This window comes from Protomyctophum bolini (genome assembly GCF_963924005.1).
Source record: "Protomyctophum bolini genome assembly, chromosome: 14".
NCBI lineage: Eukaryota > Metazoa > Chordata > Actinopteri > Myctophiformes > Myctophidae > Protomyctophum > Protomyctophum bolini.
The window spans coordinates 31,741,943-31,768,402 of NC_137875.1; the positions used below are offsets into that span (position 1 = coordinate 31,741,943).

Here is a 26,460-nt window from a genome sequence, read left to right on the forward strand (position 1 = left end):
CATATTTTCATTAACCTATTTAAAAATAACTTTACAAACTGTCCTTGCAGGGAGGTGACAGCCAGACTTATTTGATACAGTCTGTTCCTAGCGGAAATTCAGCAGCAGCGTTTTGATTGGTTTCTTGTAGTCAGTTGATTCTTCATATCCAAATGAGTGAAACGGCCGGGATGATTTGTTTATTTTTCAAACAGTTCTTTATGAGGCGATCTGAAAAAACCTAATGGGGATTTCATGCAAATAAAAAGTACATGAACCCGCGGAACTACAGCGCCCTCTATCGATATTGACGTCAGAGTCGGTGCTCCCCATACAGGGAGTATTGTCCGAAATCATCACTATAGAGTCCACTAGAATCTGGATCCCCGTATGGGGGATAGGGAGTAGGGAACAACCCTAGCAATTCGGACGCAGCCTTGGTTAGCTTCAGTACCCACTACCCAGGCTTTTGGTTAATAATCACAGCATCATGGGACTAACCTTAGCAGTCAGTCAGTCATCCATGGGCGTTCACAATACAAATTCATTGTCTATATTAGAATACTGTAATTGAAATCTTCTGGAGCACTATAATGAATGACATATTCAGTGAGTAAAAAAAAACTAAACCTAAGATTATAAAGCAATCCCTGCTGATTGTTGTCAGCCCAGTTTTGACAGAATCCCTTGGCACTAATAATAATTCAGAGAAGATTAATTGCAATTTATCTTATGCCCAGAATTTATTTTACCTGGTTAGAGGAGACGACCAAAAAGGTAATAAGCTTGTGTTGATCGGTCAGCTGGCTGATAATTACTACTAGGCTAATCAATGCAATCTAATGCTGTATCTTATCTAGGGGTTATATGGCAGCTGACCATGCACTCTTATGTCAAGTTGTCAGCTATGGACAAAACTGCCAAACACTGTGTGGTAGCTCTCCTCTGAGGTAATTTGACACACAGGACCAAAACGGCAGAAAGCATTGTTCAACCACTGATGGAAAAATTGCTGCGTAACAAGGGTGAGGTCCATCAATAAGAATATTCCACAAACCGATTTGGAGCAGCCTATTTCCTCAGTGTTGTTAGGCTTTGGTATTGACACAAATGGCAAAGCTTTTTGACTGGTGAGTAATGTAAAGCTAATAACAGCAACTTCATGTTGTAGAGGTTTTCTCTGGGCCCATTGACCCCTTGGGCTTTCGGTACATTACCCTTTCGGTAATGTATCTTCTCCAGTGCTGCCATGGACAACAGGTGTCTGTAAAAAGAACCTCTCTGTCCTTTAAAATCACACGTGAAGTGTGAAGTGAGCGGTGCAACTGTACCATGTGGGGGTGCCTGCACCATCCAGACCCCCAGGAACGCACACAGGTGGCCGGCCCGATTCCGCGGACAGACACAGGGACATACATACATACATACATACATACAGCCTTTTTTTAAACCCTACCCATTTTAACCAAATACATACACACATACATACATACATTGCTATGTTTCTGGGAGGCTGAGGAGAGAGAGTAGAAGTCATTCAGTCTTTTTTTTCTCTCTCTTCTGAAAGTGACTTTCATTATAAAGCGTGATATACATTTGACATAATGGGGGTGACTGGATGAACTTGATGTAGGGAGGCTGACCTGTGACTAAAGTGTATTGGTTTGATTCTTGGCACTAACAGGAGGGTGTATTCTAGATCAGGGGTTCTCAACCTGTGGGTCACGATCTGGTTTCAGTATTTATTTATGATGTATTATCTCTATTATTAAGGTTAGTGTAGCGGTCAATTTGTATCGGGGGTGGGGAGGGGGGCGGATCAGGGGTCGCGAGACATGGCCAAAGCATTTCCGGGGGTCCCCAACCAAAAACGTTGAGATGTTCTAGTTTCTATCCATTGCCAATTATGAATGATGAAATAATGAGCATTAGTGCCCATTTTCAGTGCTAGTAAAAGCGTAGACAATTGTAAATGGCTTCCTGTACCAGTAAGGTTAGAAAAGAGTGGCACAACAGCGCTGAAATATAATTAAAATTAAAATCATGATCGTCATGTCAGAAGAATACAAAACTAAAAGCAAATCATAAAATGCAAAGTTACTCACCATCTAGTCATATTTTATCCCTAGACCTTCATGCCACAATCTCTACGATCTCTTCAACATTCCCACTCCTACCACGGCTACTCTTACTACAGTACTACTAAATAATACTACTACTAAATACTACGAATACTAATACTAATTCTAATAATATTATGAAAGATCCCCTTTTTAAGAATCTATCTGTCTCTTAGGTTTGTTTCCTAACCCTCTGAGCTGGAGACACTGAGCTCATTTGCCTCCCACTCTGATGTACACGGACTTTGCCCTCAGTATGTTTGTCCAACATAATTAGAAAGGGAAATTAGAGAAGGGTCGATACAAATTGGGACTTGTACACTTTAGGGGTTTATATAACTTTATGACATTCTGTAATCACAGAACAGCACATTATTGTACAGTAAGTGTGATAGTCCTTTTTTACAAACAGATAATGAGCTATCAAGCTGTAAAGCTTATCTTATACTCACAGTAATATGTTGATAAGGCAGTAGCTATCTTAAGTGGGCACTGTAAGGTAATAGGGCCACGTATCCCTCTAGTTCTAACATCTGCTTGTGACATTCCTGACAGTTGCTCCCCTAGTTTTCTTAACCTCTAACCACCCTCATGGTCTCTCACTCTGCTTTCATAGCGACTACAGTGGTTGGTAGCCACATGTTCTAATGGGCGAAGCCACTTAAGTACACAGATTTGTTATAATTGAGAGGTGGGGGGGGGGTGTTTTGTCCGTTGAAGCTCAAACACATTTGCAGGGGTAGGGCCTCATTCATTGATCCAGCTCACAGGACTCTGACCTGAATAAAACACCCACTGATTAAAGGTGGTGTCACCCAGTCTAGCTAATAAGTACCCAATACAGGGGTGCCTATGGTGGCCCCCGCCCCGTTCCTGCATGAATCACAGAGAATGAAAAAATGTAAATAAATGGGTTAAATTTGTACACACTCTCAGAGTTATTAACAATTAGGATTATGAGTATATGCTCCTTGTGAGTTGCTGCGTGGACCCGAGTTGGAATCTGACTTCTATCGTGTTTCGCCTGTCAACGTTTGACATGGCGACACTGATGGAAATAAAAATATAGGATCCATCTTTAATAATGATAATTATTATGATGACTGTATAATTTGGAAACACTGTAAATATATACCTTCAAATAACCCAGCAGGGAGACCAATTAAATACCGTGCTGTATTTACCTTAAAAATTAGTGAGTAGCCCTTTAAATGACCATCACTGTACCAAAAATAGAAAGATACCTTCAAAAATGATTTGGAGGCAGATGAAATAAAGTTCAGAGAAAGTTTAAGGTTTAACCATTATTTTAGTAGGTATAAAGTCAATTTACATAGAGAATGTGCTACATGGTTCAGAATATTATAGTATACATCAAATATAATTTAGAATAATCAATTGTTGATTCCAAATGAACCACTGAAGCTGAACTGAACCCCGGAACTGAACTCCTCTTCACAGTATTGTTCCAGGCTAAATACTGCAGATCACGTCAGATTTGTTGATATAAAGTTAATTGGCTGTAGCACTGGTTGTCGAGCGCTCGTTGGTCCACCGCATAGATGATGAGGATGGCGTTCATCTTCTCTGTCCCGCACATGGATGCCCATTGAGGCCTGGAGAGGCAGGTGTTGCCAAGCAACTTGTAGATAACTTCTTTCCCTCCACTAAGTTAGGCCAAGGTCAAACTAGACTGATAACATAGCAGCTGCATGTGGAATTAAAAACAGCGCCTACCGTATCCTAACTCAATGACTGAGAAGACACTGCATGGAGACTGAATAAGGAGTCAACACGATATTAAATGGGACAGATGAAAACATATTTTGGCCATCAACATCGGTGACATGACATTAATGATGATAAGGAGAACAACGCTGTGTAAACAAGCAGTAGGCTAAGAGTAAAATGATGTTATGAGTATAAGGTGACAATATGAATGACCCGGCCTGGATCAAAGTTCAGGAGAATATGGGACATTGACCACTGGGCATTAGTTTATAAACATATAAGACATTTTTATCTAAAACTCTCAGATGAGGCCTCTCGTGGCTGAAGTCTGCTTCAGACGGCGCCACAGGTTTCTGTTATGGTCAGAATCAAATAAACAAGGATTCACTGAGGCCTAGTTTGAGTTTTGACTACCGTAATAACTTCATAACTTAATACTAGGTGCTGTAGTTGGTTCTGGGCCAAGTGTTCCACCGGCGGAGGGCGAGCGTTCAATGGCAAGCGGGGTGAGTGCTCCGCCGCTAGGTGGGGATGAGTGTTCCGCAGAATCCGCACTAAATGGGGCGAGTGTTCCGCCGCTGGGGGTCCACCATTCCACGTAAGAAATGGTAGCAAGTACGTTTTTGGATGAGCATTCTGTTTACCCTCTATCCTATCTAAATAAATGCAAAATCTGCCCATAAATAAAATTGACCAAATACAAGAGCACCATAGTACCGAAGTCCTGACGTCACTCGTTCATCCCCTGGGTCACGGAAGTTTTTCTCTATGGAGAATAACATTGGGTCATCTAAAGGTAATGTTTTCTAATAAGGTTAGGTTTAGCCATAGTTTTACTGAGGTTACATTTAGGAATATCTGGTGGCATTGCGGTCGACCATTCCGAGGTCACCGGATTTGACCCGGGGTGAGTGTTCTTGTATTCATAATTGGTACCCATTGGGCTGCGTAATGTGGTCTACTTTGACACTGTGGCTGAGTGAGAAACCCTAGGCCTGCCCTAGGCCCTAGGGCTATACATATCTGGGCTTTTTAGTTTAATAGTGTTGTTTACTCCCTCCCTCAGCACCTCCCCCACCCAGGTGAAGAGCTGGAGTGGAGAGGCTTCACCAAGTAAAGTATGTATGTAATGTATCCCTATGCGTGGGGGAGGTGGTCATCACTGGTCTGGTCAGGACCATAGAGGGGGGTCAGGACTCAGGAGCTGATGTGTGGATTGGGCACATTTTTAACAACCCTGGCAACCACTTTGACAGGCTGGAATGGCTTAGGGTTGACGACAGAGTACACTACAGCATCTTGCAATGGGTCTGGACAACAAGATTCGCTACACCACCAAGATACCCATGTACCTGTCTAAATAATTCCTTAATAATGTCAACGAAGTCCACACCCACAACACCAGAGGGAGTTCAACAAACCATGTGCAACCCAGATTCGGCACAAACAAGGGTCTAAATTAATTCCGCTCCTATGCCACCAAAATGTGGAACGCCCTACCAACAGTCATTAAGATATGCAAATCCCTTGACTCCTTCAAAACTGCTCTCAAAGGGCACCTATATGGACGGCTGCAATTTGAAACTGGCCCCCGTAAAATCTGAATCCCCCACCCACCCCTTTCCCCCCTCACTGTAGGCTATATGTTTATTTTCCCTTTTTACCTCCTCTATGATGATTTCCTGTTTTGACTAGTTGTGTATATTTGTACATCTCTTAATGTTTTGATGAATTATGAATGCTTTATGGTGTCGTCCACTCACAGTTAACAGTTTTTTGTATTGAGAGTTGTACTTGAAATGTACTGTAATTCTGCAAACTGTTAATAAATCGAAAATCAATCAATCAATCAATGAATCAACCACACAACTTCGCAGTTCTACAAATCTACAAACCTTGCGTCTCAGACTGAGACCGCAATAGCAGCAGAGAAGAACATAGCATGTTTGTACTTGCAATACACGGCGGCGACGGCGCTATGCGTGGGTTAAGTAGGCTAACTAATCAAAATAAGCATGCATGGTCGCTCCGGGGCTCCCAACACCTCCCCCATGGACGAGCGCAAGTCCCGAAAACTATCTACTCGGCTTCAACTCCTCCTTCTCCGCCAGTCGCCAGACGAGTGTGTGAGATTCCGCACGTAGCATTTTTGACTTGTGTATAAAAACCAGCCCAAACCGCCAGATGGCGAACAGTTAACTTTCATCTAGTAGTCGGTAACTCGGTATCGATACATCCATCTATTCAGACTCAGAGGTTGAGAGGGATCATCATCGCACACACGTTTCAGAGCGTCTGCAACTTCACAATTTCATCATAATCACTGCACTGCCCTGATCACTGGAGTGGAATATCCGCGGGCCATCAGACATCAGTCAACATCAACATGCTCTCGTTTCGGTAAATGTCGATTATCACAACGTATTCATTCAGGAATGGATTAATAACACACTGGTGGTGGGTGACTTTTACCGGTTAACGGGCTGTTTGAGTCAACTTATCCACAGGTCCGAGTGTTATCTAACGTCCTAAACCAACTCTGTGCCAAGTCTCGCTGTACTGGATCCAGTTAAAAGAGGTTTGTTTTGAAGCCGTTAGCCGTGCTTTGACTGTTATGCTATGCTTCTTTTGGAGTGGGACTGCTGCAGTCTGGATTCTGGAATTCCGATGCAGCGTGTGGTCATGCTGCCATATAACAGTAGCCTAACTGTTATGTGGAATGTTAACTTTTTTTTTTTTTTACATTTCCGTCTCATAATAAACAAGGTTGTAGGCCTTTACTTATACTAAATAACAAAAAATAATGTTGCAGTAGTCGTAGTTTGAGTTGTTGTTCTTAGGGATAGGTCTTAAGTTAAAGCAATTACGGTAAGAAAAAAATCGAGTCATTAGTGCTATTACGACTTTTACAAACTAGTTGTAAAGTCAAACGACTCCCTTTCCTGATGTTTACCCATCTGTTCGGGTTAGGGTTAGTTATACTGATCACATCGGATTCATCAGTGGGTTAACCGGGGGTCGACAGTATCCATCATGGATGGATGTATTGGTTGGTCTTCATGCGTAGAATAGTTTTCCCTGCAAGGGAGGGGCGAAGACGTGGCAAGTTCTATCCAGCCACATCCTCTCTAGAACTCTCTATTCTACAACTTTCACTCCCACAAACATTATTTTCTTTAAGTTTTATTTTATTTTGACAAGTTTCTAACAGTGTGAGACACATCAGAGTTGAGGAGCATCTCTCTTTATTGGTTCAGCAAGAAGCCTTCTGGAGAAAGTAAAGGCCTAAAGTGGCCATTGATTTGGTTTGAATTTGCACGTGTCACAATTTAGTTGACATTTATGGCGAGAATAGGTTGTATTTTGTGGAGAAATGTGTTTAGAGAAATAGCAGCAATCTATCCCTAAACTGTTTTTCCTGAAAATCTTAAGCTCCTGACTGCCTACAATTTTTTACTTTGCTTAACTCAGATTCTGCACAATTAAGCTTTCCTTCCTTCAGCAATGCAGCTGGCAAAGTAAGTAAGTAATTAAAAGTAAGATGTAAAACGTGGCTGTCCCCTCAAACTCTGCTGTATTATAGCCTATATTGTAACTCATTATAGGTACCCTATAATAATAATAATAATAATAATAATGGATTGCATTTTATAGCGCCTTTGCCTTTTCTACGTGCCTACTCAAAGCTTACAATGGTCCATTCATTCATACATTGGGATTATTTCCATGTGTTTGATGACAGAGTACAAGTTGTACATAGAATAGACATAGTCTAGTATAGTTAGTGATCAAACTTAGCCCAGTGATGTCTTTTCTGTGCTGTCAGATGACAGCTGGGAGCACTACATTAGTTCTGCAGTTCATCTCAGGCCAAAGGGTAAAAAGGCGACTGAACTGAATCCCCCTCCTATGTCTACGAGGTTCAATTATCACAATTATTATGACAGGACGACAGGTCTAAGCCTACCGTAGCCTGCCCTGTTGTGTTTTTTTCACTGCTGGAAAAGGTCAGGGGAGGCAAATCGGGGGAAAAATGTGTCCTTTAAAGAAGGTCGGCTACACAAGCATGCACATACATGCATGAATGAATGCTGCCAGGCAGACTGATACATGAATGCATACACTTGCTCACTCGCTTCCAATTAAGTTACTGACTGTTACGAATGTGGTATATAACAACAGCCACCTCAATGGTAATTCTTACACATACAGTCCATGTATAACCCTTTTCAAAACATGATCACAAGAGGGACAGTAGCTGTTGGTAATCACATGTTATAACTCAATAATAACTACATCGTCTATGTGGCTATGACAATGTTCTTGCATATGAACAAACTAATGCAAATGTGTCACATCCTGCACAGTAATGTAATATTCTTAGTTTTGTCATTTTAAATAGAATTCAGATTGAATTGACTGAATTGAATTAAAATGTAGAGAGTTTATTGTTCTGAAAGTGCTCTTCACGTGTCCACTCGCTGTGACCTGAATATAAATGCCATATTTTCTTTTATCAAACCTTGAGGCACACAATTATTTATACAGTAGGCATATCCATTCCACTGTTCGCGGTGCGTTTTGAATTATGTGCTCACCTCAAATAACTAATAGAAAAGGTAAATTTATTTATTCAGCTCTTGGGAAAATGCAGCCTGCCCTACAGGCTAAAAGCCTATACGTGTATTATCAAACTGCATTCTACTGGATATAATACAATATCCTTCCAAGCCTCCTGACTAATAATAAACTCGTTTTCGGCCCAGAGATAATTTCTAGTTGTGAATGAAGCCTCCTCCGCCCATACATGTTAACCCTGCCATTTCCTGCCCTTCATCAACCCCAAACCTCCCCCTTCTCTCAAACCGGCTTTGTAATAAATACAGCTGTGTTTCTCGACACAAGTTAGGCTATACCTACTAGTGCCCACTGTGCATACCGGTATATGAACCTTCAACCTATGCTAATGTGTGCACTTAGCCATCAACACACACCCATACACACTTTAGACATTGTAGGCATATCTTGTCGCTAGCATCAATCGAATGAGAAGATGGCAAAAAGGGGTATAGGGAGAGTAAAGTGCTAGGGCGAGGTGGAGTCTGAAGAGGTGAGTACCATTATTCAGATTACAATGGAGAATTGAGACTGAGTCTGCAGTTCTAACTGCAATGGGGATTTTCTTTTAGGTCCTTAGAGTCTAGGACTTGTTGAGCTTTGTCCAGTGTATTTTAGGGGAGGCTCGGTCAGCATTCCTGTGTTAGCTGATCTAAGTGAATGGGAGGGGGTTGTAGACACAAGCACAAGCACACGCACATGCACCTCTTTCTGTCTGTCTATCTCGCTCTGCTCTCTCAATTCAATTCAATTAAAATATACTTTATTGGCATGACAAGCATTTTTATATTGCTTCTTATATCTCTTCTTATATGTGCCTCTGTCTGTCTGTCTGTCTGTCTGTCTGTCTGTCTGTCTGTCTGTCTGTCTGTCTGTCTGTCTGTCTGTCTGTCTGTCTGTCTGTCTGTCTGTTTGTTTGTTTGTTAGCATAAATAATGCTACAGAAGCCCAGTGACAGGCTTGGCTGTGCCTGTCCTAAAGAGACACAGTGGTCACCACCAATGAGTTGTATTTGGCCTAGTGTGGTGGGTGGGAAGGCCACGATTTCTTTTTCCAAATGTCTGCATATTATATTTTTGTGATAGTGTAGACTTAGAGAAGTGGTTCTCAAAGTTTGGTCAGGGCATCACAATAATTTCATTTTTCACATCGTACCTAGACATTGCAATATCAATACAGTATCGCAAGGTGCACCCAAGGCCTTGATTATTTTGACCTCTCTCTCTCTCTCTCTCTCTCTCTCTCTCTCTCTCCTAGCAGGTTCAGGATGGAGCTGCAGTGTTTGTGGTGCTTTATGTTGCTGAGCTGCTTCCAGCAGTCTCTCTCGGCCGACTTCTACACTTCCATCGGTAAGACTGCATGAAGACCTGTGTAATATGTGACTTGTGTGTCTGTCGTCATCTCTGTTTTGAATTTTAGCCACTTTCTACCTCAAAGCTACGGTCTTAAAATAACAACTCCTCCTATATGATCCTACACTAGTGTATAGGATCTACACACTGTATAGTCTACAGCTTGTCAGAAATAAGACGGATGGAAATACAAAACCGTATCTAAATGAATGATCTAGTTTGATCTATTTATTTATTGCCATATCTTTTCTTCACACACACACACACAAAAAATAAAAAATCTAATCATGTGGATCAACATGGAAACGGTGTGGTTCCATGCTGGATCTCAGACTTGTGTGGTCAGCCTGTGACAGTCATTTCTGACTAAAGTTATCAGTCAGAGTTTGAATGAATCACAAAAAACGAGTAGAGGTACTTCTGAGGCCTACTGTCAGTGTGAGTGTGCACTGCTTGGATGATGGATACATTCAGTTAGAAACCTTTAACCCATTCTGGGCGGGAACCCCTTTTGGTGTTTTACCCCCTCAGGCCGGGAACCCATTTTTGGGTTCTGTACAGTACTGTACTGCTATATAAATATTTGAAGTTTTTCAGAAACCTTAGATCAGGATTTAGAGGCGTTTTTAGAGTCGGCCTCAGGCCTAAATGGGTTTTAAATAATACCCAATCAACCAGTGGAAAAAATAATAAATGTAATAAGCCCAAATTAATCAATTAATTTAAAGTTAGTTCTTAAGTTTTTCACTCTGTAAACCAGTAGTCAATGAAAAAGACATGCCACTTTTCTCTGTCAGCACCCTGACAAATACTTTTCTATCAGCCTGTTTTACATTCTGTTTGGCGAGAACAACAAGGTCAGATGGTAGGTTTGAACCAAAAACAACAGTATCAGAAATTATTCATAAAGAAGTAAACAGAGACACTGATAAAACAGAGAGTTCTATCAGTGCCCCAGAAAGTAGACAGTTAGACTCCTGCTGACCCACGCTGTACAAAATGTCCAGCTTGTGACCTGTGCCAGAGTTCGGTTTCCATCCAATCAGATGTAAAATGTAAAAGGTTTTGGAAGCAATGCAGTTCCATAGGAAGGATCGCAGCAACGCAGATAATATGTTGTGGTTGTGATATGTTTCCCTTAGGTCAGATGACTGATCTGCTATACACTGAAAAGGACCTGGTCACCTCACTGAAGGACTACATCAGAGCAGAAGAGAGCAAACTGGAGCAGATTAAACAGTCAGTTCATGCACGCATGCACTCCTACGCACTCATAAACACCCACACACATGTGTGCGTGCGTGCGTGCGCGCGCGCACACACACACACACACACACACACACACACACACACACACACACACACACACACACACACACACACACACATATACAAATGCACAGATAAAGGAGCTAAATTGCTTCAGGACTTTTTAAAGCAAATGTAAGCACGGGCACTAACTGTGTTTCCCCTGTTGTGTTTCCCCTGTTGTCAGGTGGGCTGACAAGCTGGATTCACTATCAGCCACTGCCACACAGGACCCAGAGGGCTTCCTGGGGCACCCGGTCAACGCCTTCAAGCTGATGAAGAGGCTGAACACAGAGTGGGGTGACCTGGAGAGCCTGGTACTCAAAGACACCACAGATGGTAAAGACGTGTGACAGGCCAGGGGCACACTTGATATTGAATTTGATAATTAGGAACCCCCTTTTGTTCAACCTGGTGTCCTATTTTGGGCATGTCATTATAGGTAAATTTTTTTGACAAAAGACAAAACAGTGAAAATAGACAATCTATAAGCTAACTTGTTGCATAAATTGGCTATTTTTGCTATTTGTCCTACAACAAAGCATATAGGGTTTAGAGGTGATTAACCTGAATGGGGTTGGGCGGCCATAACGGATAGTGTAATTATTTCCAGCATATTTAAAGAATCAAAGGAAAGTATCTCAAAGTCGGTTTATAATGGTTTTCTTTACTTGCCGCTATGAGAATTGTCCTGATGCAGGAAAACCCCATTACTGTAGTACACCAAGTAGTCTATGTCATAGCGGGTGGAGGACCTGTAATGTCATGGCGTACCTTTTATTTATGTTTTTTCTGTTAATTTGGTCATTAAGGTCCACAGAATAAGAGGCCTGCTCTGCTGGAAACATCACGGAAAAAAGTTTTTTGCCATTTTTGTATACCACACCATAGACAACATAAGGCAACATTTTCCAAATTAAATTATGCTTTAAGTAGCATGTGACATGTCAAACTAGGGAGTTTTCATGATTCTGAATCCAGTCCAAGCATTAGTTTTGCACAAAAAACACTCCTTGGGCTAAAACATATCCATAGCCGTCAACACATTTGTGATGAGGTCAGCACAGGTCAGTGTGTGTGTGTGTGTGTGTGATTTACTCTGGTTTATAATAAATACATTTTATTATTATTATTATTATTATTATTATTATTAGTAGTAGTAGTAGTAGTAGTAGTAGTAGTAGTAGTAGTAGTAGCAGCAGCAGCAGCTCAAAAAGACAGAGTTGTACTGGTCAACTCCAGTCATGATGGTGGTGACAGTGAGGGGGTGGTCTTGGATGAGGAGGAGAACGGTGCAGCATTTGTATTATATTGCTTTCTTTTTGTTATTGTGTTAGAATGTAGCATAATGTTACTTGCAGTACAGTACCAATCATACTTGTTTTCACCTTAAAGGACAACTTTAGTTTTTTACCAGCCGCTGGTCAATATTCACCTGGGAAACTTGCGACACTGGTAGTTGACACTAGTTTCAACCAAGGTTCATGTTTTAGGTTGTTATTAGAGAAAGTAAAAGATGAGTGTTTTTTGTTTTTTTTCATTTGCTGCTTTCTTTCGTTTTAGCTATATTTGACAGGGGGGTGGGGGCATTCGAACATGGGGCTAAATTTGTATTTTTTTACACAATTTTATAGCGATTCTTTATTTTATTTTATTTACTATAGTCCTACTAGAACCCAGGAAATTACATCTGACCACAAAAGATCACAGGATCTACTGAATGTGAAGGGGGGTACTAGGGGCTGCCATACTGTGTTGTAAGGCTCAACATGTCAGTTTGTCACCCCCTTCACATTCAGTAGATTCTGTGATCTTTTGTGGTATGTAATTTCTTGGGGTCTAGTAAAGGACTATAGTAAATAATACAAAAATAAATCGCTATAAAATTGTGTAAAGAAATACATATTTAGCCCCATGTTCGAATGCCCCCACCCCCTGTCAAATATAGCTAAAATCTCTAAAACGAAAGAAAGCAGCAAATTATCTTTTACTTTCTCTAACAACAACCTAAAACATGAACCTTGGTTGAAAAAAACTAAAGTTGTCCTTTAAGATGGAGTGTGCCTCAGTGATTTTCCCATGGTTGTCTCATCACTTGGTTTGACCAAGCTAGAATTTCTGGAATTTGTTTCCTGAGCTACTAAAAAAATCCCTTTTGTGTAAAACAATGCAGCACTGTCTTCTGTGGCAGGTATAAACATGACATCCATGATCCATGGACAATGATTTTAGGTCACTGTAGGACCTAAAGTTACCTAAAATGCGCTCACACGCCCTTGATTCATCTGTGTTTACTTTGTTATTACAGTAGATCACATTACACATAATGGATCAGGGATGTGTATTCAGTTTCTTCATATTTGATATGTGAATAAATTAGCTGTATGTATATGTATTCCTAATAACAAAACCAAGTCCAAGTAGAAGGTGTGTGTGTGTGTGTGTGTGTGTGTGTGTGTGTGTGTGTGTGTGTGTGTGTGTGTGAGAGAGAGATTTAAGTACTCTGGTTTATAATAAATATATTTTATCATTATTATTATTAGCAGCTCAAAAAGAGTACTGGTCGACCCCAGTCATGATGGTGGTGACAGTGAGGAGGTGGTTGACTTGGAGGAGGAGGTGGTAGAATGTAGCACAATGTTACTTGCAGTAGAGTATTCGAGTGTGAACTGTGCAAAAAGTGAAATATAACCAATATTTGATTGAACCAATGATACTTGTTTTCACCTTAAGATGGAGTGTGCCCTAGTGATTTTCCCATGGTTGTCTCATCACTTGGTTTGATCAAGCTAGAATTTCTGGACTTTGTGTCCTGAGCTACTAAAGAAAAATCCCTTTTGTGTAAAAGAATGCAGCACTGTCTTCTCTTCTGTGGCAGGTATAAACATGACATCCATGGACAATGATTTTAGGTCACTGTAGGACCTAAAGTTACCTAAAATGCGCTCACACGCCCTTGATTCGTCTGTGTTTCGTTTCGCTGGCACCTGGCCGCACCTCCACTTCCCGGGCTGAATCCCAGCTCATCCCTGGCGGTCAGCACATTTGGGCATATTTGGGCAAGTGGCTATGGCCGAATTTAGGCCAAGGAGTGTTTTTCGTGCAAAACTAATGATTGAAATGGATTCAGAATCATGAAAACCCAATAGTTTGACATGTCACATGCTACTTAAGGCATAATGAAATTTGGAAAATGTTGCATCTGGTGTCTTTGGTGTGGTATACAAAAATGGCCGTAACTATTTTTCGCAATGTTTCCGGCAGAGCAGACCTCTCATTCTGTTGACCTTAATGACCAAATGAATAGAAAAAACACAAATAAAAAGTACGGCATGACATCACAGGTTAAACTCTATTCCTTGAGCTTTTGGGCCTGTGGTCTTATCATGAAATGATTTTGGGCCTGTGGTCTTATCATGAAATGCTCTTCTGAAATGGAATGATATTGGGATTGTGGAACAATCTCATTGACAGACACTCGAGTACAATCTTACTAGTGCTCGTACTCACTCGTAAGGGAAAAATTACATTTGTTATAGTTGTCTCAGAGGTGAAGGTTTGAGATTATGTAATCCTCATGTCAGGATACATTTATTGTCTACTTGTCATCAAGGTTGAATGATGCTTAAATGCTCAGAATTATTAATTCATACTATGTCTCATGACCATGGTCAAGTGTCGTTTGACCATGAAAAGACACATTGTAATAAAACAAAATCACCATTCTTTAATACGCTACCTTTTTAATTGTTATCAAGCTAACCTTTTGTTGAGGAAAAAATTGTGATGATTGTGATAAATTAAGACTAAATGTTTTTCTGTCACTTCCTAAATTGTTCTCATCTCCCTTTCACTTTCAGGTTTCATTTCCAATCTGACCGTTCAGAGACAGCACTTCCCCACAGACGATGACCAGACGGGGGCTGCTAAGGCTTTGCTCCGTCTGCAGGATACTTACAGATTGGACACTAACACAATCTCCATTGGAGACCTGCCTGGTGAGGAGCCAACTTCTTTCCAAACACATTTACAACCTTCAGGTTTTATAAATAAAAACACAATTTTTCAGGATTTGTAAAAAGCCAGCTTGATAAATGAAGATTGCTAGACAAGCTACGGGCAGCCGTAGGGGAGTCAGTAGAGACATAAAGACAGAGCAGGGGAGTTTCTAAGGGCCGATTCATACTCCTATTTTACCGCTGTTTCCGCGCTGTAGTGCCGAAATGATTTCGGCTCGTCAGAAATCTTCGGTAGCACCGAAGAGCCGACTTTAGGACGGTACCCGCTCCCCCGAACCTCAAATGACGTCACATTGTAGGCTCTACAGAGCCGAACCGACTTTTATTCGGCTCTAAAATAGGAGTATGAATCAGCCCTAAGTGTCCCTGAGCAAGACCCGTAACGGGGGGGAAGCACACTTGGGCGTCAAGGTGCGGCAAAAAGCTGCTCATGGCAGGCGTCTCTTCCTGGTTTTTAGACAGCTGATGGATGGAAATTAAGCTCCACCCCAGATTTCTCCCCACAGCAAATGGAAGCCGCGCGCGCACAGGCGGACTTGCCATTGGGCTAGGGTGCCCCCCTCCCCCTTTTTTTTTATGATTTGAAATTGTAAAGTGTCTGAAATTTTGTTTAGCCCGGGGGCCCTTGGGAGGGTAAATCCGGCCCTGCGCGAGCGAGCTTCATTTTCCATCCACCAGCTGTCTAAAAACCAGGAAGAGATGCCTGCCGCTTACGGCTTTTGGCATCTTAGTGACGCTACAGTATGCCTGCACTGAACACCTCTAACTGCTCCCAACTAAGGTGCCGTATTAACTCATTCGATGCCAGACAAAATAATAATTTAAATGGCAACGCGATAATAATGGCAAGCCGAAGCTGATAATTGCTTGTTCTAGTTCCAGTTTATTTGATATTGCCACCTAAAATAAAACTGCTCTTTGGACAATATATTTATTGTCTTACCCCTCCTGTATAATGTTTCTAGGAGTGACATACAAAAGCCCCATGACCGTGGAGGACTGCTATGAGCTGGGAAAGATTGCATACTCGGAGGTGGATTACTACCACACAGAGCTGTGGATGATTCAGGCCCTGAGGCAACTGGACCAAGGGGAGGAGTCCACCATAGACAAGGTCACAGTGTTGGACTACCTCAGCTACTCCATCTACCAGCAGGGGGACATAGATCGGGCCTTAGAACACACCAAGAGACTCCTCATACTTGGTGAGTGTGTGTGTGTGTGTGTGTGTGTGTGTGTGTGTGTGTGTGTGTGTGTGTGTGTGTGTGTCTCTCTCTCTCTCTCTCTCTCTCTCTCTCTCTCTCTCTCTCTCTCGCCAGACTTGAGAGAACAAAATCCTGGGTGATACTCCTTTGTATGACAGAAAATAACAGATCTATAAATAACCTTGCGACGTGTTGTACACTTGTAGATCGGCTATTAGCAAATAGAAGGGGAAAGAGATCTACAGCGTATTACAGAGAACCCCTTACATTCAAGCAGACAATGTAAACATCTCCTCATGTGAAGCACTTTCAAAAACAAATTCCAGGCCCTAATGATAGTCAGGACTGCAACTATATTGATTATTTTGATATTTGACTAATAGAACCACTTATTTCAGTCATTATTTTGCACATTTCCCCTCCTTAGTGCTGTGTATATGAATGAACTTCTCATCATGCTAAACATGCCTCCATGTGTCCTTCCACTTCTCTGTAACTATACTGTAACACATGCAGTCTAAAACTATTTTTTATCAGTACCTGTCCTGATTTATTGCTGAACTCTGAATCTTCCAGGTGCATGTAGATACAGGCTCTGCTGAGCGCACCTCCCGTTCCTCCCTACTATAGAGTGTGCTGACCATATAAGGAGTTCTTCCCTGTCCCCAGTTAACTGCAGGGGTAAAAAAAAAACCTACTTTCGGTTTTGGTGGTGGTTGACAAAGCATTCATCCAATCGGGATAGAGGGGCCTTCCTCCAATCAGTATCAAGCGGGGTGGGCCTAGGTGCACGTGCTGTTGGCCTGTTGCGTATGTCCCCCACTGTATAGTGTGTGCATACATATCTTGTTACTGGGATGGACAGGTTTTTTTCCCTCCAAATCACCCAAATCACTGAATCCTCCTTTAAATATGTGGTTCAAAGTTGTGAAACAGTTCAGAATGGAGAGGACAATCAGGGTGTTGAGGTGGCCCGCTTACGAGCCAGAGTTTAAACCTGGTTGTATGATCAAACTTTCAGGCGATATGGCTTTTCCTCTTTTAGTACTGCCATGGAAGGCTTTTGGGCTTTGAAAAACGGAATAATATGTGCATGTGTATAGATAACCAGGACTTTTTACAACAGTACTTTGGGTGAGGTGAGAAACAATGATCTCATACAGGTTTTTATCCAGACCTATAAACATGAGTCCAAAAGAGCAGTGTTTAATGTATAAGGCCTTGGTTTCAGCCAGGACTAACTCCACAGAGTACATTAAAACTAATTGTACGTCTACCAATTCAAGAATGTGGAGGAAATTCTGTTGGAAGAACCTAATGAAAATCAAGGCAATTGAAAACAACAGCCATGCTGGAGACTGTGGCCACAAGGGGGCGGGTCACGCTCATGTATTCTGGACTTGTCCTAAAATTCTGAAATACTGGCAGGATATCCGGATATCAGGATATATATATATTTTAAGATACCTCAGACTAGTTACTTTTTATTGTTAGGAAAAATCCCTGAAGTTTCTAATACATGACAAATATTTCATCAAGATCCTCTTAGCAACAAGTAAGAAAGCGATCACACGACACTGGTACCAACCAAGGACTCACCAACGAAAGAATATTGGATGGGCATTACTGAAGAAATATACAACATTGAAAAACTAACATTCATGTAGGAATAACTAACTAACTAGGATAAGTTCTATAAAAAGTGGGATCTCTTCCTTCAACCCATTGACAACGTATGAGAATTTCAATTAATTTAACCTGTAATATATGAAAATGCAGTCTTTTTTCCTTTCTTTTTTCCGTTGCTTGTCTTTTTTCGACTCTTGCTCTGTTTTCTACTGTTGTCTTTTTTCTTGTATCTTTTTGTTTGTTTGCTGTCCCTGTTGTCTTTTTTCTCAATAAAACATAAGTGATAAAAACTAAAAAGTGTCAGAAGTAAGAAGTAAAAAAATAGTATCACTTAGTGTTTGCATGATTAGGAGCCTTTTGTACTCAATAAAACATAACCTTTTGTTTCACTTACTCTAAATAACTGCTTGTCTTTCTAGACCCAGAGCACCAGCGCGCCCAGGGCAACCTGAAGTACTTTGAGTTCCAACTGGAGAAGCAGATGAAGGACGAAACTCCAAAGGAAAAAGAGCAGCGACAGAAGAACGAAATAAGTGAGAAGAAGCCTAAAAAGAAGGCCTTCAAGGAACCCCTTCCAGAAAGGAAGAAGTACGAGATGCTTTGTCGAGGAGAGGGAATCAAAATGGTGAGGACTGCAGGCAGATTCACGGTCAATTAGTTAAATCAACACTCCTGATTTTACTATGCACTATGCACTTTTAATAAACGGCACAACTGCATGAGATGCTGTCTTCAGTACTGTCGTCAGTTTGGTCCTAAACTGATATAAACATCGCACAGATGCTACCACGTGGCACGTAATCCAGTTGCCACAACGCCAAGGGTAATCGGCTACTAAATAGCTACATCCCCAAAACAGTCAGGAAAAAAACGTTACAAACTCCGGAAATGTTAACTTTCAACAAATTTTAACTCTTGGTTGTTATTCCCCACAGACCACCCGCAGACAGAGCCGGCTGTTCTGCCGTTACTATGACAACAACCGCAACCCCAGCTACGTGCTGTCGCCAGTCAAACAGGAGGATGAGTGGGATCGTCCCTACATTGTCCGCTACCACGACATTTTGTCTCACAGTGAGATCGAGAAGGTCAAGCAGCTGGCCCTGCCCAGAGTAAGGAATCTCCTTCCCAGACCTTTAAATATATACATATATTTCACATGCAATATTATGTATTATATTACACTTCTGCAGTGTTTCTAACGTGGTTATTATTGTTAGTTAAAATTCTTTGTTTCAATTACACTTGGTATTTCTGTTTGCTTTTAGTTATTTCTTATGGTGTTTTTCTCAGTTCTGTTCACAATTTTCTAGTTTTTGTTCAGTTTCTCTTTTTTCTGTCTGGTTTTAGTTAAGTGACTAACATTGTAAAGTGTTTTACAATGCTGTAAATTATAGTTTACATACTCAAAGTACTGCCAGAAACAACTTAAATGTTTTCTCTCATGTAGGTTGTCATATGACAATTATGACAATGGGTTCTCACCCATTGTCATAATGACAATGGGTGACAACATTCAATAACTAGAAAGACTGTGGAAATTAGTTAATGCAACGTTCACGTATTGGCATTTCCATCTCAAGCCATGTTACGGCCAATTGCATGCCTGCAAGATTAGCTGCAGACAGAAACACAGCCACACAGGGTGGAAAAGTAGACAGATGTCTTAAGTAGACATACGTCTACTTAAAAATAATCCCTGATCATATACATTTTTATTTGTTTGACCTAATTTTGTGGTAGAGAAATATAGTTTAGTTTAGTTGGATGCTCCATTGATAAACAGGTGGAAGTGCACTAAAAAGCTGTGATATTTCAAAATAAGCCATGCTGGTTGAGATGATCCTGCTGGTTTGGATTGCTACCAGTACCACACATGCACGCATGCACGCACGCACACCCGCACACACACATTGGCACACCAGTGCATGTATGTGTGTGTGTGGGTATAAATCATGTCCCTGGCTCCACAGCTGCGCAGGGCGACCATCTCCAACCCTATAACTGGTGTGCTGGAGACTGCCCCATATCGGATCAGCAAGAGGTAAAACACAAGCCAGGAATGACTGTGGAGGTAGCCGGGGGGAGGAGGGAGGAGAGGAGAGGAAATGCATGCTGGTGTCACACACTACCAATAGTCTATTTTTGGTACGTGACACGGGGGGCACAGCTATGTACTGTATAAAACAGGCATAACTCCATCTCCTTTTCCTTCCTCCATTCACCTGTCTGACCTGTTCCTGGACCAATGCCTTCGCAGTCCTTCCACCGTCCCTCCATCTATCTCTACCTTCATGTCATTTTGTCCTGAAGACTACTGAGCAAAAACACAAAACACAAAAGTGGAATGCAAATTTCAAATTGGTTGCCACAAGAGTATTCTTAAATCGAGACACTTACATTTAATGGAGATTGATTATGTGCACTCATTCTGCCGTAATTCTGATCACATTCATACCTTATCAGAACAACTGTTTACAGTTTTGGCTCAGAAGTCAGTGGAAAGGTTCACAAAGGGTGAAGGGTGGTGGAAGAAGAGGCGTTAATCTTTCTGCTGCTAGTAATTAACATAGTTTATTTTGGTCAGCTGGGGCTGACTTGGGTTTCATCGACGATCTCGCCTTTAGAAACACTTTCCTCCTGGACATTAACATTGAACACAAGTGACCAGATCTGCTTCTTCTCTCTCTCTCTCCTCTGTCTCTCTCTCTCCTCCTCCTCCTCCTCCTCTCACTTTCATTTCCTTCATTATTGTTCTTGTTCTCACCATCTGTGTCCTTATGCCGCCGGGGGATAGTTAAGGCGTGCCACAGTGCATGATCCTCAAACTGGAGGACTCACCACAGCCCCTTACAGAGTCTCCAAGAGGTAAGGGGTCAAATGTCACTGTGTCTGACTGCAAGGCCTTCCCATCCTCATCCATCCCGCCATACCTGTAACCGCCAAACACTGGAAAAGGTTACATTTCAGTATGCACATGGAAAACCAACACAATGCTTCCTTCTGGAACCCTGGATACACCCAGGACGTAGTTTAAGCTGAAGCGTTGTAGTGGGGGTTCCATGTGCAGCTGAAGGTTTTCACTCTTCCATTGTAAACCCAATGACTCGAGGATTTTAATTCAAGGTCATGAGTTGAAGGCCTCTTTTCCTACCTCAAAAAGCCCGGCCCAAGTTATGTGAGAGTCACAACAACACGTTCTTCATGGTCCTTTCCTCTGTGCTGTTCCCTGGAATGAATCTGTCCATCTCCCAGTATGGATGAGCGCATTGTGGCTGCTCTGGTTCTAATCTATGCTTCTGCCAATTTCCTGAACGGATCTGTGTGCTTTTGGACACACACACACGCACACACACATGCACACACACACACACACACACACACACACACACACACACACACACACACACACACACACACACACACACACACACACACACACACACACACCTATGCACGCTACTGGCACGGGACATGAACACTGAGGCTAAAGTGTCACATTTGCCACGTTTTCTATCCAATCTGTTCTTCTTTATCTGAAGAAGGCACCCCCTTGTGGAAGCTGTCTATTACTACTTAAATCTCCTAACAGCTTCACAGAGACATGTTAAACCTAAATAACATTGTCTTGCATCCAACCCCCAATGTTTTTGGTTTTATCACTAGGAGGTAACTGGTTTAGAGTCAATGGTTGTGTGGGTGTTGTATAGTAAAGGTTAGCTATGCTGTGTACGTAGATGAGGTGAACTCAGAAGGGAAGGAACTTTTCTGACTGAACTGTCACAGAGCCAGGGAGCAAGCTTGTCTCATCAAACCACATGCTACCATTGGAAATGAATACAGAAGACACAGGAGACACCGAGGAGACAGCTGTCTCTGATTAGGTGTGTCAGGTGCCTAGGAACTCAATGACTGTTGTGAGAATTTCAGGATTGGTGAACTATTTTGCCAAATGTAGCCCGTCATTCTTTTTATAAACAAACATACGCACAAGTTAAAGGGACACCCTTTTTGCAAAAGAAAATATGTTAATGACGTTTAGAAGATTTAGAACCCTTTCCTGGGGTCTTTATGTATGTGGCTTTAGATTTTACATTTTAGCAATGTCCATGATGTCACAGATACTGGTCTCACTTCCTTCCTGGACTACATGTTGTCTCAATAATACAGCCCTCCCCTATCCACTAAAACCACATATTAAACACATAAAGACCCCAGGAAAATGTTCTAAATGTTCTAAACGTCATTAACATAATACTACTTTTGCAAAAATGGTGAAGTGTCCCTTTAATAATCTTGTAACACAAATTGGAGTCATCTGATTGGATGAGACTGTCTTAAAAGGCAAGTATGTAGCCTGCAGTTAGATGTAGATGCTCGGAATTGATTCCACAGCAGTATTGCTGAGCTTTTCTTGAGCCATGACTTCTACTCTATTTTATGTAGAGTGGTAGACTTTTCCCAGAAGAATAAGCCTAGGAATCTTATGATGTACGTGGTCTGCATCTGCAGAAACAAAGATTTGCCACTTTTTGAGGGCACGCCAATATGTGGCTTTTGAAGATTACATCTCATATGGAAGCCATATGGGTTTGTTTAGACTTTAGAACACTTATGATGTAATTTGTTTGCCAGCCGAGTCTATGGTTTGTTTAGGGCACTAAATGACGACTTAAGACGTCATGTGAACCATAAGAAAACAGTGGGTGTCCCTCACTTCACACAAGTGTGATTTTTAATAGATTATGTGGCAGAATTCATTGTCATGTATTGCCATTGCCTGGCCTGTTGTATGGGGGTGTTGCAGAGTCAGAGTGGATGAGCTAGACTTGATGAAAGGCTGTAGTGTGCAGAGAGGTCAATTCACAAAAACACATTTAATACATGTACTGCTTTAGTCCTCAACAAGACCCTTGTGACCTGGCTAACATCCTTGGAAGCATTCATAGACTCAAATGCACACATGGAGAAACAACTCAACTTCCTTAGCCAACCTCTATACCCTGAACTGATTGGAGATTCTGAATCTTGGGATATCTTGTTAGTATTTTCTTTTAAAGTGTTTTCACTTCTTCTCTTTTTTCTCTTTGTCACCTGACCCTAAGGTATGAATGTTCCTTGCTACTGAGCTTTCAGTTAAACTATTTTCAGCATGACATTTCCTTGACTAATAATCTCTTAAGTAATCTTTACTGCCATCTTGTGGACATGTAGTCACATCACACTGACTTCTCAACTGATGTCTGCAGTGCTTGGCTGACCGTCTATGAGGATCCATTGATTGAGAAAATTAACCAAAGAATTGAGGACCTGACAGGACTGGAGATGGACACGGCAGAGGAACTTCAGGTTTGTATGAAGATCATGTTGTGCTATGATTTGGTTGTTGAACCTATATATCTTGTTTATGGTGTTTATAGGTTTGTTTAGTTTATTCCTACAAATCCCTTTGCACGGTTTGAGTGAAACACATTACAACAGCCTGGACCATTTAGACCAATCTCTGGTGTGTGTGATTTGTGTTGTGAATCATTTCCTTTTACCCTCTTCTGCAGGTTGCAAATTACGGTGTTGGAGGTCAATATGAACCTCACTTTGACTTCGGAAGGGTAAGACCTTTGAATTGCCACACAGCAATTGTCATGGTAACATTACTTACGAAACCTAAAGTATGACATTTTCCTGTTGTTGCCTCTGTCTCTACAGAAAGATGAGCCAGATGCTTTTAAAGAACTGGGCACTGGGAACCGCATAGCAACATGGCTCATCTATGTAAGTGCTTTGTGTATTCCCTCAGTTAATGTCACTTTATAATTAAATACAACCCATACCACTGGTGTGGTAGTCATTGGTTAGACCAGTCATTAATCCTACAACTAGGACTATCTCAAACCCTCACCCTAAACCTAACCTCCCACGGGGCAGCACACCTAAACTTAACCTTATGACTAGTCTAAACTAAGTATGCACCCCGTGTGGTATTCCTGTGTTAACGTTTTGCGTCTCTGTCCCCGTGTCCTAGATGAGTGACGTAGCAGCAGGAGGCGCCACAGTATTCCCAGATGTAGGAGCTGCAGTATGGCCCAAAAAGGTAGGGGCCGCACGCACGCACACACACACACACACACACACACACACACAAACATAGTATGGCTATTCTTTTTTGTCATGGGAAAAGTTTGGGAACCCCTGAAAATTTGCTTCACTAACCTCTGCCACTTGATTTTAGGGTTCTGCAGTTTTCTGGTACAACCTGTTTCCCAGTGGAGAGGGAGACTACAGCACGCGACATGCAGCCTGCCCAGTGCTGGTGGGAAATAAGTGGGGTGAGTCCCGCTCATGAGGACTTTTGTGACAACCACACAATTATTGCGTGGCAATTATTACTTCAATATACAATAATACAAAAGATTAGGAAATGTACTATATCAGTACATTGTGTGCACTTCCAAAAACAGAAGCAAATTCTATACCTTAAAACTTATATATTTTAACCATTTTAACCATTCCTATTTTGGGCATAATGTGACCATTTTAAATTCCTCAAAATTTGAATAGTGAACATAGCAAATATACACACTGTCGACGCATCGTGATGTGATGTTGTTGAGTTTATAGTTATGCTAACTTTGGTATGAATACATTGTACCTTGGGATTTTGACTTGCACATTGGTGTATGGTAAAAAAATGGTAAAACTACAATACCTTTATGTACAGCTTTCATAAGCCAGGCATCTTTTACAGCACAGTATTTTTTTTAATGTATAAGCGATTGTCATTACAGACATAAGGTTTATGTAAAATCTGGTGATTTGGCATTACAGGTATTAATACAAAACTCAAAGGCTAGAATAGGATTCTTGCAAAGTGAGTGGCAAACTATAAATGAGTCTGTCTGTCTATGTATGTCACGCTGTCTGCAAATATTTCCACCAGAGGGTGCTGGAAACACAGCTAAACTATGCACACCTTTAGTCTTAAAATGTAATTTTGCTTTCAGTATCAAACAAGTGGATCCACGAACGAGGCCAAGAATGGAGACGACCTTGTGGTCTGAACGAGTCCCATGGGATTCCCCATGGGACTCGTTCAGTGTAGCTTCACACACACTCCTGTTGTCCAACCCTACCTTCCCTGTGAAACAAAGAACACTGCTGCAGATGACAAATCATTTATGGGGTCAAAATGGCTTTCCACGCCTAATCCTTCGCCTTGCTCCATTCCCAGTGCGTGGGCTCTGAGCAAGGAAACTGTTGGGTGGGAGGTCTAGCCTCTGGACAGTATTAATATTGCTCTGATTGATAATTTGTTCTTAATGTTGTTGGAGGAATGCCATGCATAAACTCTTGATCGCCCCTCCCTCAAGTCTTTATTATTTGCACTCCGTAATGTCCGTATGAACTTTTTCTCAGTGCTAAAGAGACCAAGAAGTACCCTAACTCTGAACGCTAAAGGGATTTGATTGCTCAGTTTGATAGATTCACGATATGCCTGCAGGGTTCCTTTCAATCTATCCAAGCAGCATTTTGCGTCGTCGATTTTGGAAAGGTTGTTATTATCTTTTAGCAATGCTAGTGAAGGATATTGATGCTGAAAATCAATTCATGTAAAATCACATGCAGCATCTTCAAACCAGCTCACCAATGTTTTCCCTAGAGCTAACTATTGATTGAGACAAATGCAAATATGTCTGTCTTGAGGAATCAGAAGTTGTGCTTATTGACTTACTTGGCTAACAACTGCTGAGAACTTTCCACTTGTCATTCTCAACAAATCAAAGGCATACTTCTTAAAATCCTGAGTTTTGGGTCATTGGTAGCCTGTTATATGAGTATAGCAAAATGTCTACAAATTTATAATTCACTCTTGCTGTTACTAATGTTTTCATTGGAAAATGTCAAGTTTAATTATGTTGATTAATAGGTGATCACCAAAGTTTAAATCTTTGTAACATTGTTAAATGTTGGTCTGCCTCACAACAAAACAATTGTTACTAATGTGTTCTAATACAAACATATACACGCAAACATTCATGGGTGCCTGTACACTGGCATTCCTGCATGCTGCATTAACACGCCAGTGTTTTATATTGTTTTCTGAGGATGGAAAGACTCATTAGATTTTAAAGAAAAGACACAAAATGTAAATTTTATTCTATTTTTTATGCTCTGTACAATAACATTGTTCAAGCAGTCTTTAAAAATGTTTTAGTTATTTGGAGCTTGAGTGGAAACTGGAGCCAAAGAATGTGTGGTGATTTTTATTTTCAAGGGTCCAATGATTAATTTATATTTCAAAAACCTGTTTTATGTTGTATTTTGCCTTTTATGAAAGTCTTGAAATGTTTGTTTTCTACAAATAAAGTATGTTTCATTGACGAGTTAATAGTGCTATAATTATTTAGGCTACTGTGCCGCTGTGTGTGTGTGTGTGCGTGGGACTGTCACTCATTTCCAAGACTTTTCAGGCGTCCCACAAATTGAGACCGTGTCCCACATT

At 41.3% G+C, this 26,460-nt stretch overlaps 1 protein-coding gene across 2 annotated transcripts; it reads left to right on the forward strand.

The window, feature by feature from the left end:
* The first annotated feature begins 5,948 nt into the window (after positions 1–5,948).
* p4ha1b (prolyl 4-hydroxylase, alpha polypeptide I b) lies at positions 5,949–26,346 on the forward strand. 2 transcript variants are annotated; one of them, XM_080782473.1, is made up of 16 exons: positions 5,949–6,230; positions 9,705–9,796; positions 10,942–11,038; positions 11,295–11,446; positions 14,968–15,105; positions 16,092–16,331; positions 18,380–18,585; positions 18,896–19,072; positions 19,934–20,004; positions 20,763–20,828; positions 23,210–23,309; positions 23,516–23,569; positions 23,667–23,732; positions 23,983–24,051; positions 24,190–24,286; positions 24,962–26,346. In XM_080782473.1, the coding sequence occupies exons 1-16, from the start codon at positions 6,217–6,219 to the stop codon at positions 25,057–25,059; spliced, it is 1,737 nt and encodes a 578-aa protein (XP_080638599.1). In that variant the 5' UTR covers positions 5,949–6,216; the 3' UTR covers positions 25,060–26,346. The 2 variants fall into 2 exon arrangements, with proteins under 2 accessions (XP_080638599.1, XP_080638598.1); XM_080782472.1 differs by lacking the exon at positions 20,763–20,828.
* The last annotated feature ends 114 nt before the right edge of the window (positions 26,347–26,460 follow it).

Excerpts from the sequence above, each read along its gene's own strand:
- p4ha1b (XM_080782473.1), top strand. Across the intron at positions 16,332-18,379 it reads CAAGAGACTCCTCATACTTG|ACCCAGAGCACCAGCGCGCC; the intron begins GTGAGTGTGTGT and ends TTGTCTTTCTAG. Across the intron at positions 24,287-24,961 it reads GCTGGTGGGAAATAAGTGGG|TATCAAACAAGTGGATCCAC; the intron begins GTGAGTCCCGCT and ends TTTTGCTTTCAG.